The sequence below is a fragment of the Colossoma macropomum genome, unplaced genomic scaffold (assembly GCF_904425465.1).
Source record: "Colossoma macropomum unplaced genomic scaffold, Colossoma_macropomum, whole genome shotgun sequence".
Lineage (NCBI taxonomy): Eukaryota > Metazoa > Chordata > Actinopteri > Characiformes > Serrasalmidae > Colossoma > Colossoma macropomum.
The window spans coordinates 23,681,508-23,698,365 of NW_023494795.1; the positions used below are offsets into that span (position 1 = coordinate 23,681,508).

Below are 16,858 nucleotides of genomic sequence, written 5' to 3' on the forward strand. Positions count from 1 at the left end.
TGGTGCAGTGTTCTCCAGTAGATGTGCTTTCAGGGACTTTAAGCGTCAATGTTTGTAGACTTGGCTACAGCAATCAGAAATAAATCTGCACTAATGCTGTGACCATAGAAATTGAAGTGCTTCAGTGCCTTTACTTGCATGATAATATATTTTCAGAAAAATGGAAAAACAACAGAAAACTGAATAAAACAGTCTTTGAATAAAAAGGTACTAAATTGTTCATTTGTAAAATTATGATTTCCTCAGGCAGTCAAGTGAAGGACAAGCTATGCCAAAAATCCTCAAAACAAACCTGTAGTGAGAACGGTGGTGGCAGTAAATTAGTCAGAATGGTTAATCTAAGAAATGGTGGAAAAAATTGTTACTGAACTGTAGAAGGACAGATTTTGCTAACAGTCAGTTCATTGAAGGAATAGTGATGTTACCCAGTGTAAATAAAATTCTAATGCAAGTGAAATTAACTCACTTTAAACTTAATGTTTTAGCCACTGTGGGAAACTGATGTGTCTGTTGTAGTAGGACAGTGCTTTTTATGGCCACTGTAGCCATCCTTGCTGCCATAATTGCTTACTGTATTGTTTATCTCACAATTTTGGATCACTTTTCACTGGGCCACATTGCATGGCAAGTAGGAGCATGCAAAATTTGGGATGAAGGGATTTTAAACATCTCTTGGATTAATCAATCAAGTCCAGCCTTGTGACAGAGGTGAACTCACTCCAAACCTTTTCGGTACGTGTTTTGTTGCTTTCAGTGCATTTTGTCATGGTTTAACAATGTAAGATACAGAGATAAATTCAATAAAACAGCAAAAAGATTAAAAAGGAGAGATTTTCCTCTTGACTCACACCATATTTCTCAGAAGAGTTTTTATGAATGTAACAAACAATTTTATTCAGTAGTTCATTGCTGTAGGGCAGTATTGGTACGACTACATGATACATAAGCTTGTCATGACAACTGGCAAACTTTTGTGAATGTTTATAAAAGCAAATTATAATATGCGTCATCTTTCATAAATACTGCTTTTGTCAGCTTTTATGTCAAGTTAACATTTGACACCTGTGTCATGTGACTGTTGTTGTTTTTTTTGCCCAGTTTTTAACTTCTTGCTTTTTCACCCATGAAGTGGCCAGTGAATAGGGACTTTTCATGCTCCTAACCAGTACTAATTCAGGCACTGGCTGGGACCCTGGAGGTGGGAACATTAGGACACTGATAGCTCAATTATATGTGACACAGATGTGGAGACAGTGCTCAGTGACACAGTACCCACAATACTGACTGTGCTGTGTTTTGCCAAACGGTCATTTTAAGGAGGAAAATTCCAGTCATTTCACAAACACCTAAATACAGCACACAGCAGATATAACTGTGTTCAATGCAATTAAGGCATTCTTTAGGCAGTTGACACGACTAGCATAAAAACATTGCTGGCAATAAGCTAAATGTGATCAAAGTCCTTATAGGAAAGTCACTCAGTGGCCATCGTTGCAATGTCACCGGGCAGTTATTTCCAGCCATACGAGACCAGACCAGACAGTGCTGTGAAAAAAATATTTGCCCCTCACCCAATTTCTTCTATTTTGCTGATTTGTCACATTTAAATGTTTCAGACCATCCAACTAAAACCTGTATCACTCATGTAAAAAAGCAATAGCTCCCTAAACGTATACCTGATTGTGACACCCTTGGCAGTAACAACTTCCAATAAACAGATCAATGTAAGGAACAGATCCAAACTAGGAAATATGAACCAAAGAAATGACACACCAATCCAACTGTAACAGACAGCAATCATGATGAAAGTGAAAAAACTATGAGCTAAAAAAGCTATAGAGTCATAGCAAAGACCTTAGACATCTCTGTCAGTACAGTTGGTTCAATAATATGTAAGTGGAAATTTCAAACCTCCTAGACAGGTGCTCCATGCAGTGTTTTAAAGTGTGCCTTTAGATAAAGAAGAGAAGCCTGTGATCACACAAAAACAGTTGCATGACAACTTGAAAGCAGAAGGAACAACAGCTACACACAAATAATAAGCAATGAACTGTACTGCAATCATCGTGTTTCAGATGAAACAAAAATAGAACTCTTTAGCAATGATTGATAATCCATTGTGAGTATGATCCTAAGGACACAGTCACCACAGGGAAATACGGAGGTGGGAGCATCACAATGTGCTTTTCTGTAAACAGTTTTGAGGCATTGCACGTCAAGGAAACATGAATGGAGCAGTGTACCAGGATAAAGTAGAGGACAATTTAATCTTGTCCAGCAAGAAGTTGAATCTGGGAAGAAGACTGATGTTTCAACAAGAGAGTGACCTCAAACACATGCAAACTTAACGTAAGACTGGTTTCTAAAAAAAATAGTGAGGTGCCTAGCTTTTCTCCTGGCTTGAGTCCCACATAACATTTATGGAGGATTTTGAAATTGCAAGTCCAAAAGAGGGACCATCTGAATAACTTCCTATGGTAGATGTGTTGATGCATTTGCCAACAATGACTTGAAACAAGATACTAACATTAATTTGTAGTATCTTTTTGCCATCATTTTTTTTTCATCTTTGTCTATGCTTTTAAATACATACTTTTTGTTCATATAAGTAAGTAGCTACCACTTCAAATGACATAATGTGTGTAAATTTGAAATGGGTATGTGCACTGGAAGTATGTGAAGTAAGTAAAGGAATGCAGTGTCTGTTTGTCCAAGCCATCATGTGTTATGCTAACCACCCAGCATTCAATCTTGTGAGGTTGACAATAAAGAGCTTTTGTATTGTTTAGTGATGCTTCCTGGTTATGCCTCATTTTTCTGTGATGCCTCAGTGTGTGTGGTCTGGGCTCAGTCGTGGTCTCCATCTAGCTTTGTGCCGACTATGTTCTTTCCCTGGTTAATCAATAAATATGTAAAGCGGTCTGAATGCCATTTTTTTTTTCAGATGAATGCGTTTTTCTTTTTCTTTACTGTTCTTTAAAGAGTTTTGTGAGCTTTTATACTCCATGTAGTAAGAAGTGGTGGACAATTAGGCCAATTGAAGGAAATAACTCTAGCCTCAGCAAGTTGTTAGAAAAGAGTATCATGTAGCTCAGCTTTAGCGAGGCATTGTGAAAACAGTTGACCAATATAAATTCAGCCAATAAATAAACAGTTCTATATATAGAATATAGTTTATGAGCCCATCACTTGATCAGGAAATAAGAGGCACTTCTTAAGCTAAAGTTCTGGAAAATACCCAAAATATGATGTAGTCCTTTTTCAGACAAAGCTGGACATGGTCAAAAAATTAATATGTAAATCAGCACCTATTGGTAGCCAAATATGATTTTAAGAATTAATAGTTCCCAAATTATGCAGAGATGAATAAAATGAAAAGGGCAAAGAAAGAGAGAGGTGAACCCCTCCTTTGCCCAGAGGTGTACAAAAACTGATGTATGTCTTGGTGTGATTTAGTTGCAGCCGAGGCAACTCAGATTAATGCTTGTGTTTGTGAAGACTTAACCTTTAATAAAAGATTGTACCTCTTCTCTCATTCTTGGTGTCTAACTGTTGTCTGTTTCGTGTTAAGTAAGGTTTTATTTTTTAATTAGAAGTAAGTTGTCGCTCCTCCACTGAATACTGAAAACTCAAGGAAAACCTACACCAAGATCTGCAGTGCAAAAAATGTATCTTGGCAAGAAAAATTGTCTTAAATCTAGACAATATATCTCATACTTTTTATTTTCTGTTTGTTGTAAACTTATTATAAGATTTAACTTATTCACAGACATTTCTTACTTGTTTTAATAAGTTTAACTTGTTTCAGTAAGTTGATTTTAGTAAGTCAAATGATTTCACTGTAAAGGCTCCTTTTGCTTGTTGTAAGAAACATGCTTCAAAAAAGCAAAATTATCTGCTAATATAGTGAAGTAATTGACTAAATCGCTTCAAATCACTTAAAACAAACAAAATAAAGAAATATGTAATAAGTTAAATGATCTTATAAGCATACAACAATCTCAAAATGAGCAATTTTTAGATATCTTGACTAGATTTAAGATGAATTCACTTGCCAATATATCAATATAGCAATGTGAAAGCAAGAGCCAGATACATAAATACCAACATTTTTTAATGCAAACATTTAAGTCAACATGTGTTGAGGCTCATAGTTAGGAAGAATAATTATTTTTGGCAAAAGAGGCATGTAAAATGTTTTATTGTAAAGAATCAGGACTGTCCCATTGATTATAAGTGAGATGGTAAAACAGACAAATCTTACTCAAATACGATTGATTAATGTTCAAGCATTCGTGAGGCACAAAATCAGATAATGATATTATTAAGGATATAATGATTTTACTGACAGCATTCAGATTACAGTTCATGCACAGTTTGATTGATTCACTTGCAAATAATTTTGAATTAGGTAATATTTTTTGTTGTGGAGATTCACTCTGTAATCTGGTCTTCTTTATTTGCTTGTTATGGAGCCAGTTCCATTTCTGAGGGATCTGCAGTCCAACCAGAATGCTCAGGGAAGTCCACCACCATTTTCAGAACTAATTAGAAATTAAAAGAAAAATGTATTAATGAAAAAGTCCAACATTTTCCGCAAGACACATTTATCCCAGTTTTAAAAACTATGTTGTGTTTTATTATGATACATGAGTAAAGCTTTATGAGCGCTGTTGTTCCTATGTTATGACAAGACTTGATCATATAAATTCATAACTTGCCTGGGCCTATTTTATTTTTGTGTATGAACATTGTGGGTAGTGATGAGTTTCTGCATGTCAGTGCTTTCCAGTTTCCTTCCTCTTAGGTTTAGACATACAGGTAACTTTGGCTAGTATGGTCAGAATGATAACTACTGATTTTATGCTCAATATCTGTGGTAAAAACTTGCTTATTTATATTGTACACTACAGTGCTAGGATGTAACATAGATGTGGTTTACATGTACAACCTAAAAGCATACTATGATAGAAAGAGTTTAGCATTCTGAAGAAATACACTTTATTTCAAACAGTTATATATTTATATGGAATAAAATAAAACTTGCCTTTGATCGTGCCCACACTCTTATGACTGGCGGATCCCCATTCATATTTTGGAGTTTCTACTGAGGCTTTCACTCGTACTTTATCTCCAGGCTTGAATTTACAGAATTCTGGCGGAAAAAGAAAAATTATAATCATTATAATATACTCCATATTCATTCAGACTGTCTCCAAGCTTAAATCTACAGAGTTCTCGATTCAACAAAAATCTTATTCATGATGGTGAAAACTACAGTGCACTATTACTCAGACTTCAAATGATCTAAAGATCTATGGTGAATATAGACTTCCAGAAGGCTAGAAAACAAAAGCTGTCTAATAATCTTAGAATTCTATATTCATTTCTATATTCATGCCAATAGGTTAACAGTTAAGCAAGACATAAAAACATAACTTTTCAGTACCAGTGTTTCAACATATTAAATACTATTGCAATTTATACTATTTATACAGTCTAACTGAACCAGTCTATTTAATATCATAGAGTCAGCATAACAGTCAGTCTTACCTGAGTCAGCACTGGGAGCCAGCTCCATTTCAGATACTATACCATTCCAAGATTTATGCTCAGGAAAATCAACAGTCAAACTTTCACCATCAACCTCTACAGAAAGAGAAAAAAAACAATTTACCATGTACAGTTGATACAGACTTAGCACCATTTATTCAGCTCCAAAACTACAGTTGTAAAATATAATTTGTTTTGAGTAACCATGTAGAGTCAGATCCATAATCTTTGGCACCCTTGGTTAAGATGAGGAAAAAAGGTCTTTATGGTTAATTAGCTCAATCTTACTGTCACTTATTCTCCACCCATGACTTTCAGGACTCCAATTCTCAGAACCCCCTGGGTGATCATGTGATGTCTAGGCCACCCAGTTCCGCCTATCAGCTTCACCTGACTATTGATGTATTTCATCTGTGCATTTGATTGTGTGATTATTTCCAGTTAGCTCATTCTGGATCTGAACTTTGCCTTACTTTGATTGTGGTCAAACAAGTAAAGCCTCTTTTTCACCTTTTAACCACGAGCATCTGACTAAGTCTGTCCCGTTACACACACACACACACATCTTCTAAACTGCTTATCCTTCTGAGTCACGGGGGTGCTGGAGCCTATTGTTCCGTTACATTAACAATAAAAATATGAGAAAAAACCTAACCTTTAATTTAGAGAAAACAAAAACCCTTATCAAAAATACATACTTTTAACAAAATCATGCATCATAATTAATAGCGACTATGCATTTAGTACTTTGTGCCACCTCCCTTTACTGAGAGTATTGAGTTGTCTCCTATAATACGTGATGATATTGATTAACACAAAGCAAGGAGTCTGAGACCACTCTTGACTCATTGCCCTAATCAAGCATATAGGCATTTCAGACATGTAGCTTTTTTGTAGCCATTTCTAGGTTTATGAAGGTCAACAATCTTTTATCTTATTTAATTTGTGGATCCTCTAAGCTTCTCCCTGTGGATGACTGACTATGGTCCTGTTCACACTTTGTATTAACATCCGTCTCGAGTAATCTGATCATAAATGGACAGCTAGAGGTGCAGCCCTTCACACCTGGCATTTCGTGTGTCTGGAATGCATCCACAGACACATTTGTTGTCAGACAAAAATGTACCACAAGTCCGTGTTTGTGTAATGAAAGGGCATTTAAAAATTTTTAGACCACATGAACAGCTAATGCAACTTGTAAACATAGGGTAGAGGAGGCGAAAAAGGAAGCTACAGTAGTTGCTTTTGTCTCTGTCACACATCAAGACTCTTTAGTGTTCACACTGTATTTGTTATGTAGTCATATGCATCCCTGACCACCTCTAAAGGTGGCTTGAGTAATCAGATCACATTGTGTCTCCAGGACACATTATACGCCATTCACATCTGTACTTAGCACTGTCCACTTATGATTGGTTCATCCAGGACACATGTTAATACCAAGTGTAAACGGGGCCTCTGTGGCACCTCATATTTATACTACACTAAAACCGGAAGTCATTGATCACCCCTTAAGAGTCAATCCATATGTTTCAGGGGGTGCTAATGGGGGTACTGAGCGATTTTCTGGGCGTGCTTGAGAACCCCCTAGTGCCTGCAAAGTGCTGCTGCTGTTAGGTGGACTCTTAAAAAAGTGCAATTTAAGTAAGAATTCATAAGAATTGCTTGGGGTGCCAATAATTGTGACGTGTGTTTTGTATTTTCAGGGTGAGACTGAGCTAATTAACCACAATTTTTTTCAGATTTTTTCATGATCTTTTTTTTTACTCATCTTTACCAAGGGTGCCAATAATTATGTGGATGACTGGATATGGTAACCTAATTTGAGTCATTTACTGTATAAGTGACTGTAAATGTTCTTGCCTGTAACCACGCCAACACTCTTGTGAGAGACACTTCCCCACTTGTATTTTGGAGTACTAACCGAGGCTTTCACCCTGACCCGGTCTCCGACTCTGAATGTCTCTATAACATGGTCAGAAGAAGTGTTGATTTAATTAAAGAGACAAATAATAACATTTTTCAAATAAAAACAACAGTTCATATATTAACTTGCTTAATATTTTTCAGAAAATAATGAGTTCATTTGTTATTGTGTGTATTTCAAATAGATAAATGTCAAATAGACATTTTCCCTAAATGTAGTTGATCAGCCAAGACATGTTTGTTGTCCAAAGTTAGCTTTTTTTGGTTTAGTACTGGAGTTTCAAGGCTAATGTAGCTAACAAGTATTGGAATGTAATAGCCACCTGTTCAAACCACATACCTTTACATATATGTATATTTTAAAATAGTGCCTGAATAGTGCCTTTTTTCCATACCAAATGTTTATGAATACATATTTTTGTTTGTATATATGTACAAAGTCAAGAGACATTATGTGTAATGTGGATATATGCACTAGAGGTAAATTAAATAACAAAAAACAATTGTCTGAATACTTCATACAGTCTATAGTTATATACAGCATATACCAATGTGATGTGGTTTGCAAGTATGCAATAATTTAGGCATACAGTCTGCCTGATGCTAACAGTACCACTGCTTGTGCGCCTTACAGGTAAAGTGCAAACATAAGTAAACTTCAGACAGCAAACATGCTTTGGCTGATCAACCACATTCAGGTTAAGAGGACAATTGTGAAAATCATCATCAGATTGATATCTGACCCCATTGATTATCATGATGTCACCCTATTAGTCAAAGCAGGGTTGCTGCACAATATTTAAAATCAGTTTCAGTACTTTTAATACTTTACTAAAATTCAACAAATGGGAAAATAAAATTTCCACTTTACAGCAATGCTCACAAAGCACAAATATAGCATATATATATATATATATATATATATATATATATATATATATATATATATATATATATGTATATATATATATATATATATATATAAAGGATTTAGATATCTGAATTAGTTTGATTTACCCAGTGAATCTTCAGGCATCATCTTCAACTAACACCTCTTGTATAAATAATAAGATATTTTTGAGACATTTTATGAGAAGACCTTGTAATCTTCTGTGAAAACTCTATCAAGCTTACCAGCTTTGGGAACCAGTTCCATTTCAGAAGCTGCGGCTGTCCAAGATTTATGCTCAGGAAAATCCACAGTCATTTTTTCACCATCAACGGCTGCAGGTGCAGAGAAAAAATGACCATGTGCACATATTATGTATTTAGTTGACATGATAATTCATGATAATCTGTCACAGTTCCTTGTTTACAGCTATATAAATGACTGTATAAATGACTTTAAATGTTCTTACCTGTAACCACACCAACACTTGTGTGAGATACATCTCCCCATCCATATTTTGGAGAACTTACAGAGGCATTCACCCTGACCCGGTCTCCAACCCTGAAGTATCCTATAACATGGTTAGAAGAGTCAAGTCAGTGAAAGAGGCAGTCTGATGGATATTTATTGGTAAAATTTTATGGATTTTTGCTGCATAAAAACAAAAGGATGCTTCAGCCCTGTTTTTAAGTGTCACACCTGGAATGTCTCGTCCTGCTGAAATTGTCTTGTATTAATTAGATGACTTTAAAAAGAGAAGTAATCTTAAAGTAAAGGAAGCAGAATACATTACTAATTCTTTTATTTAGGTTACAAACTCGTAATCAATCAATTTTTAAGAAACCCTCCCAACACCGGACACGCATATAGTTATAGACTGTCATAGAGCATCAGACACCAGATAAACAAGTGCATTTGAAATTAGCTACCAATGTGATGTAATTTGAGACAAGTGCGTAATGAATTAGGAACGTAGTTTGCAGCAGGTGACTATAAGCGTTCATTACTTGTTCATTAATAGTCAGTCTTACCTGAGTCAGCACTGGGAGCCAGTTCCATATCAGAAACTGCAGCCTTCCAAGATTTATGCTCAGGAAAATCCACAGTCATTTTTTCACCATTAATAGCTGAAGAGGCAGAGAAAAGGGCACTGTTTACCATTTAGATTTGTTACACATGCAACTGATGTGATTACTTTATGAAGAACTGTGAATAACAGTTAACTTTTTCCAGTTGTGTAAATCACTGCATAAATCACTGTGCAAATGTCTGTAAATGTTCTTGCCTGTTACCACACCAACACTCTTGTGAGAAGCACTTCCCCACTCATATTTTGGAGAACTAACAGAGGCTTTCACCCTGACCCGGTCTCCAATCCTGAAGTATCCTGTAATACACCACATTTTAATTATACCTGCAGCTATTACTCAATTTGAATTTGGAAAAGCCACTGTAGCCTGTTTAGGAAAATGGACTGGGCAAGCCCAGATACATCATGTGGATGTAAAATTGAAGATTGTTGATTGTTACTAAAGGAGAACTCCAGTGTTTTTTGGTTTGGTAGAATAATATTGTGCTTTATGCAAAAATCTTGCTAAAGCGGTTTCCTTTAACAGATTTCCTAAGTACAGAAATGAATTTTGTATGGTGTTTTGAATGTACTCATGCTTTTAAATGAGTCATAGAAAGAAACAGTAGACTTTTCCTGCTGTTACTGTTGGGGATGATGTAGGTCTGTATTATAGTTGGAATGATGTAAGTAACATTAAAAATCTAACTGAGATTAAGAACATTCCACATGGCACAGAAAAGGAACCAGACTGAGAACAATAGTACACAGCCATATCTGTCAGACTCGTATTGACTGAAAGGTCTAAATTGATGTACACATTCACACATTAAGCACAGAATATATTTCTGAATGTATTTCTGTTTATCTTGTGTTAGGAGGTCATCCTGCTAAAACTGATTTTCTCTGGTATTTAATTAAATTACAAGTCAATAGACAAGTTGTCAACACATCCATCTGGATCCGATCTACCTGAAAACTCCAACTCCCAGAACTCCCTTGGGGATCACGTGACTGCTGACTCTAGCTCCACAACCTATCAGCGTTCTGCTTGACCAGAGTATTGATATGTTTCACCTGTCTTCCTTGTTTATGTGACCTATGATAGTTAGTATTTAAAGCCTGGGCTTTAGTTAGGTCTTTGTGAGGTATTACTTTCTTGTGAGCTGCTGAGTGGTTTTTCTTGTATTTGCTACTTGTTTTTCTGGATTTTCTACCCTGCCTTTTGTCTTTGCCCTGTTGGATTTTGTCTGCCTTTGGGTTATGTTTGTCTTTTTGGATTGTTTTGGATCTGACCACTGCCTGTATTTTGACTATGAGTGTGGATGGTGTTTCAATCAGTAAAGCCTCTTTTTCTAATTCCATCTGTGAGCAACTGATCAGTTCTGGAGTGTCACACAAGTAATCTGAAAGCAAAGGTAATTGTTTTCTTTTGGATTGTGTTACAAATGACATTTTTAACAAACAGTAATCTGTACCAGAATACATTTTTCAAGTCACCTTCTCAACTCCAGGTGAAAATAAGCTTTCATTACATGCTAGCCATGTGGCTCAAGTGCAAAACTAGTAAACTTCACACACCAAACACATCTTGGCTGATTCACTATGCATTCACGGTAAGGGCATTACAGTGTAAATTTGATTTCTGAAGCCCAATAATCCTACAAGCAGTTCATTCAATTTTATGATGTCATGATAAAAGTCAGTCTTACCTGAGTCAGCACTGGGAGCCAGTTCCATTTCAGAAACTGCAGCCTTCCAAGATTTATGCTCAGGAAAATCCACAGTCATTTTTTCACCATCAATAGCTGAAGAGGCAGAGAAAAGGGCACTGTTTACCATTTAGATTTGTTACACATGCAACTGATGTGATTACTTTATGAAGAACTGTGAGTAACAGTTACATTTTTCCAGTTGCATAAGTCTCAGTGTAAATGACTGTATAAATGTCTGTAAATGTTCTTGCCTGTAACTACACCAACACTCTTGTGAGAGGCATCTCCCCACTCATATTTTGGAGAACTTACAGAGGCTTTCACCCTGACCCGGTCTCCAACCCTGAAGTATCCTAGAACATGGTTAGAGAAAATATTGATTTCATTAAGGAAACACCATTAATCTGCTGAGATAACATATTCTTGCATATTCTCAGCAGCCATTTCCCAGTCTGTGTCCATTCATACCTATTGTTATTGAAAATGGTACAGTGTCGCATGTGAACAGAATGACATGCTGTGTCAGAATTTGTTGGTAGGTTACACTAACACATGCCCACTTCTTGCAGCATGTAACCAGAGATGGTTTATGAGGAGCCTGGCCTCTTTCTATTTCCCCCATTAAATAAAAACATGACCGCAAAACGCCAGAGTGCACCCGCAAGCAAGTCTTCAGTGAATGGGGGTGAAAGGAGCTAAAAGGCTAAAACGGAAGAGTTAAAATAGTTTCTAATAAATTGCCCTGAACCTTCCTTCAAATTTTAGAAAGTAGAAGAATGTATTTCACTAAAAAAGCAAATAAAACTTATATATAATAAAATATAAAAATAAAACAAATGGATTTTGTGCTAGCATTACTGTTACTGAGTGCTGATTGGTTGGTGAGCGGAGCAGCTCATTGGTTGTTCAGTCTCACTGATGTCATTGATGTACATAAGGTGCTGTTTTAAACTCCTAAATGTTTTATGCTGTTCTGTGTTTAGGAAATGAATGTATTCTTTTTATCTTGAAATGTTTAATCATTTATTAACTATGATTTTGCTCAACTGCTCCACCTTAACCCATTGATTTTGGACTCACTCAGGAGCGCCCTCTAGTGTTTGAGAAACTCAGAAGACATTACAGAGTGTTAAATCTCCTCCCTATAAGTTCTCTGATTTAACCTTCACTTCTAATATTTTAGCAGAACGTTTTAATAAATCATGATCGTGATGGTTTATCGCCCAGCCTGTATGAAGTCGTTAGGAGTTGTTACAGTGACTTTAATGTTAAGGATGACAACAAGTATACATGTTTTTGGCACTGGGCATGGTGAGCCATTCTAATGACAGTGCTTTTCCATGGAGAATATACAAGCTGTGTGCTCAATTGCAATGAAATGCTCAAATAGCAATGGTTGCACCTGAAAGCAGCTAAATTTCAAAGTGTAGTAAAGGCTAAAGCAAAAAATGTGCACTGTCTTGATTGGCACCAAGGGCTGGTTTGTGAACCATTGCCATAACCAGTGCATGCTTTCTTGTAGTGTCACTGTAATATTCAAACTTACCTGAGTCAGCACTGGAAGTCAGTTCCATTTCAGAAACTAAACCTTTCCAAGATTTTTGCTCAGGAAATTCTACAGTCAAACTTTCACCTTCCAGAGCTGCAGAGGTAGTGGGGAAAAATGTCACTGTTCAACCATGTACAGTTGTTACAAGTTTAGTTTTAATTAACATATGATTACTTAATATAAAAATGTATTTTTTACAGTTTAATTGACTGTAAATGTTCTTGCCTGTAACCACACCAACACTCTTGTGAGAGACATCTCCCCATCCATGTTTTGGAGAACTTACAGAAGCTTTCACTCTGACCCGGTCTCCAACCCTGATGCATCCTGTACCAGAGAAGCAATATTGTTTTCATTGTAAGGAAAAAAATATCACAACATTTCATATGATTACAGGAGCTAATTTTAAACTAATTTAATCTGACCATTTTCCCTCAATCCTTGGAGTAAAAAAGGTCAGTAGACCCCTGATGTATTTCAAGGTGAGGATGCAGCAGAAACCCACATTTAGTCTGTGAAACAATTTAAGGGAGTAACAAAAATAGAGTTCCACCACCGGGTGTCACCATAATAGTCAGTCTTACCTGAATCAGTACTGGGAGCCAGTTCCATTTCAGAAACTGCAGCCTTCCAAGATTTATGCTCAGGAAAATCCACCATCATACTTTCGTCATCAACCGCTACAGAGCAAGACAGATTTAGTGTGATGGATATATGAATATTCAATAGGACTGCAAGTCACAATTGATAGTTAACAGTTGCATACATGACTGTGCAAATGAAAGTAAATGTTCTTGCCTGTAACCACACCAACACTCTTGTGAGATGCACTTCCCCACTTGTATTGTGGAGTAGTAACAGAGGCTTTCACCCTGACCCGGTCTCCAACCTTGAAATGTCCTATAACATGGACAGAGGAAATACAGATTTCAGTAAAGAAACAAATATCACAGTATTTCTAATAATCGTGAGAGTTAATTTGCTGTCTAAGGAGTTCTGTCAAAATATAACTTAAATTATCATTTTTACTCTTGTCATTGTGAGGAATCGAGGTGTTGAGGTGAGGAGGTGAGGAGATATATATATATATATATATATATATATATATATATATATATATATATATATATATATATATATATATATATATTTCAGGGCATTGCTAGTCCAGGATTAGGAGTTATAAATATTGTTCTACATTAATGAAAAAATCATATTCTGAAATGTAGTTTATTTACAATTTTTTCTTCCATTATGATTTTTGGAGAGCCATTTGTCTCTTTAAAAACTGGTATTTACTCACCAGGATCAGTGGGGCTCTTTTGAAGTTCTTCTTTCTCCTTCTTTAGCTGGTTCAACAGGATTCTTGTGAGGATGAAATGGACTTCCAGTTTGTCCTTCTCTTCAGTTATTTCCTTCACTTTGTCCTGTAACTGATCTCTCTCTGTCACAAGGTCATTGTAACTGGTCTGTAACTGGTCTCTTTTTATGATTAGTTCATTGTAACTGGCTTGTAACTGGTCTCTCTCTATCTTCAGTTTCTCATAACTGGTCTTTAACTGCTCTAACTGGTCTTTCTCAGTCATCTTGCTGTTGTCACTGGTCTGTGGCTGATCTTTCTCCAACGTGACATGCATCGCTGTGATGGCAGGCAGCAGGAGAACACACATCAGGCCCAGACACACTCCGGTCACTTTGTAGCATCTGCCCCATGCAGTTGTGATTACTGAAACTATAAAGAAATTCATAAATGTAAGAATTTTCAAATGTATCAGTTTTTCAGATGCTTGATCAATTGGAAGAAGTAATAAGGCCAACACCACAGAATTTATAATGCATTCTAAACATATGTAGGTGTGTGCTGCAGATATTGATACAGTACTTTACTGTATGATGGGTCTGTATGATGCATCATAGGGCTGGCTATTGAGAAGTTATGAATTATTCAGTTTCCCATAGCACAGAGGTTATTAAATAGATTTTCACAGAACAAAGTTGGATCTTTGGGCAAGGCCCTCATATGTTTATGTGATAAAACAACGAAGTCTATCCTGACCTAAATTCATCCTGGCGTTTGCGTTAATTTCAAACAAGCATGTGAAGCAGCTCATGGGCTGGGCTTCTAACTCACTAACTAACTCTCCCTCATTCTTAGCAATCTGAAGATTCTTTACATAGGGGAGCTATTTGCATATTTGTGTACATCGATAATTCATAGTAAAATTTCCTCATAAAAGTGAAATTGCTCAAATATTTCTTACAGGCTTCAGTTTATTGTGTCTGATAGTATTAAGGATGGTGGAACAGTAAATATACACTACAGTTAGCATGAAGCTAATATAATACATCTCATCTTCGTGGTGGTCAAAATGAGGAAAATTGTGTTATTGAGAATCAATAAAGAATTAAGCTAAAAATGTCTAATAATAAGAAATAATAATGTCAGAGGCGTATGTGGGGGTAAATGTTTCTGATTACATCATTAATGCTAATTTTTTTTTAAACTCAAATTATATACAAATTATATACAAATTATAGCAAAGAAGAACAAACAAGAAAGTGTGTTATTAATTAATACTAATTTTAGGAGTGCAGCTACAGTGACATAATGCTGTGGAAATACAGAAGAATGAGAAAAAGAAAGAGGTTGTGTGTGTGTGAATATACTGCACCTGGCCTCTCACGTTCCATGATGACTTTGGTCCGGTAAGTCTTGCTGTCTTGAATGTAGCTGAGTGAAATAAAGCTCTCAGTGTGACTGTGTGTTACTATTGCTTACATCCACTTTTATTCGTTTTATTTGTTGATCTTGCAAAATATGTGGTTTCAGGGCATTGACCTTACAAAGAACAGAAAGGCATTAAGGAGCAAGAACTGGAAGCGTGTGAGTGATGACATCTCTGAAAAAAAAAATTTCTAGAATTGCACAAGTCACCTGGCCAGTATCCCAACACTCAGAAAAAGAGGTAGTAAACTGTCAAAAGTGCCCCACTTGTCACTGGGGTGGTACCCTCAAAGGTACATCTCAGTACCTTTGGTCAAGAAACATAATTATACCATAATCCATTGAAATTATATATGTACTTTTCCCTGGGACAACCTTATTAAAGGTACACAACTGGACCTTAAACCCACTGTTGTACCTTTAAGGGGACATTTGCATTGTTTGTACCTTGATGAATGAAAAATGTACCTGCACAGAACCTTTATTTCTAACAGTGTGCGGTGCAGCTGTTGTACCCCAAAGTATCAGAATGTTTTATCTAAAAATACATTGGTACTTTAAGGTCAGTTAATAAGTCTTTGTGGTTGTGCTTTAGGGAAGTGAGATGCACCCTACTTTATTTCTTTTTCTGGCCTTCATTGTGACAGTCAGCGTTCTGGCAAACAGGAGAGATCTGTGACCTTCCCAACATCCACATTACGGGCCAACAGATATGTTTTTTTTTTTTCTGCTGAAACAAAATCTGAATCAGAATTACTTTATTTCGCCCAGTGTGTTACATAGACAAGGAATTTGTCTTGCTGACATAATAAACAGACCAGACAAGCAAACAGACTGTTAACACGTATTTAGCTAAGGAAACATTAAATCGAAAATACAATAAATAGAATAAAGTATAATGAATAATGAAAAGCCATGGAGGAGCTAAAGAGAAGAGTAAATATCTGTACATATGCAGATAATAATATCTATACATATGAAGGTCTGGTGAAATACTTTAACCATCATATGCAGAATATGAATGATATGAATATTTGTGGGAATTTAACATCTGTACAGTTGTGCAAATAGCATTTTGTTACAGAGGAGTTCTTGTAATACAGTAAGGAGATTGGATGGTTTAGTTTAAGTTCAAAGTGTGAAGTGTCCACTGCGGCTAATGAGCATTATGGCTCTGGGGAAAAAGCTGTTAGCATGTCTGGTTGTGCTGGTTTTCATGGCCCTGAATCTTCTACAAAAGAGAAGTGGCTAGAAGAGGTGATGTCCAGGATAAGAGGAGTCATGCTTTGTCACCCTGCTGTTGTAGATGTCCTGAAGTGTGGGCAAACTACATCCAATGATCCTCTTCACAGTCTTGATTATGCACTGGAGTTTGGCTTGTTCTTGTGAGGGGGAGGAACCAAACCAGATTGTAATGGATAATGTGAAGATT

At 36.3% G+C, this 16,858-nt stretch overlaps 1 protein-coding gene across 2 annotated transcripts; it reads right to left on the bottom strand.

Annotated features, from left to right (window-relative positions):
* Positions 1-4,184: 4,184 nt before the first annotated feature.
* On the bottom strand, positions 4,185-15,506 carry LOC118815655 (E3 ubiquitin-protein ligase KEG-like). Of its 2 annotated transcripts, XM_036581918.1 has the most exons (16): positions 15,374-15,506; positions 14,005-14,433; positions 13,500-13,601; positions 13,286-13,381; positions 12,927-13,028; positions 12,699-12,794; positions 11,404-11,505; positions 11,150-11,245; positions 9,654-9,755; positions 9,400-9,495; positions 8,838-8,939; positions 8,614-8,703; positions 7,417-7,518; positions 5,554-5,649; positions 5,048-5,155; positions 4,185-4,544 (listed from the first exon to the last, which is right to left on the bottom strand). In XM_036581918.1, exons 1-16 carry the CDS (start codon positions 15,390-15,392, stop codon positions 4,468-4,470), a joined length of 1,815 nt encoding a protein of 604 aa, XP_036437811.1. In that variant the 5' UTR covers positions 15,393-15,506; the 3' UTR covers positions 4,185-4,467. The 2 variants fall into 2 exon arrangements, with proteins under 2 accessions (XP_036437811.1, XP_036437812.1); XM_036581919.1 differs by lacking the exons at positions 11,150-11,245; positions 11,404-11,505.
* Between the last annotated feature and the right edge of the window lie 1,352 nt (positions 15,507-16,858).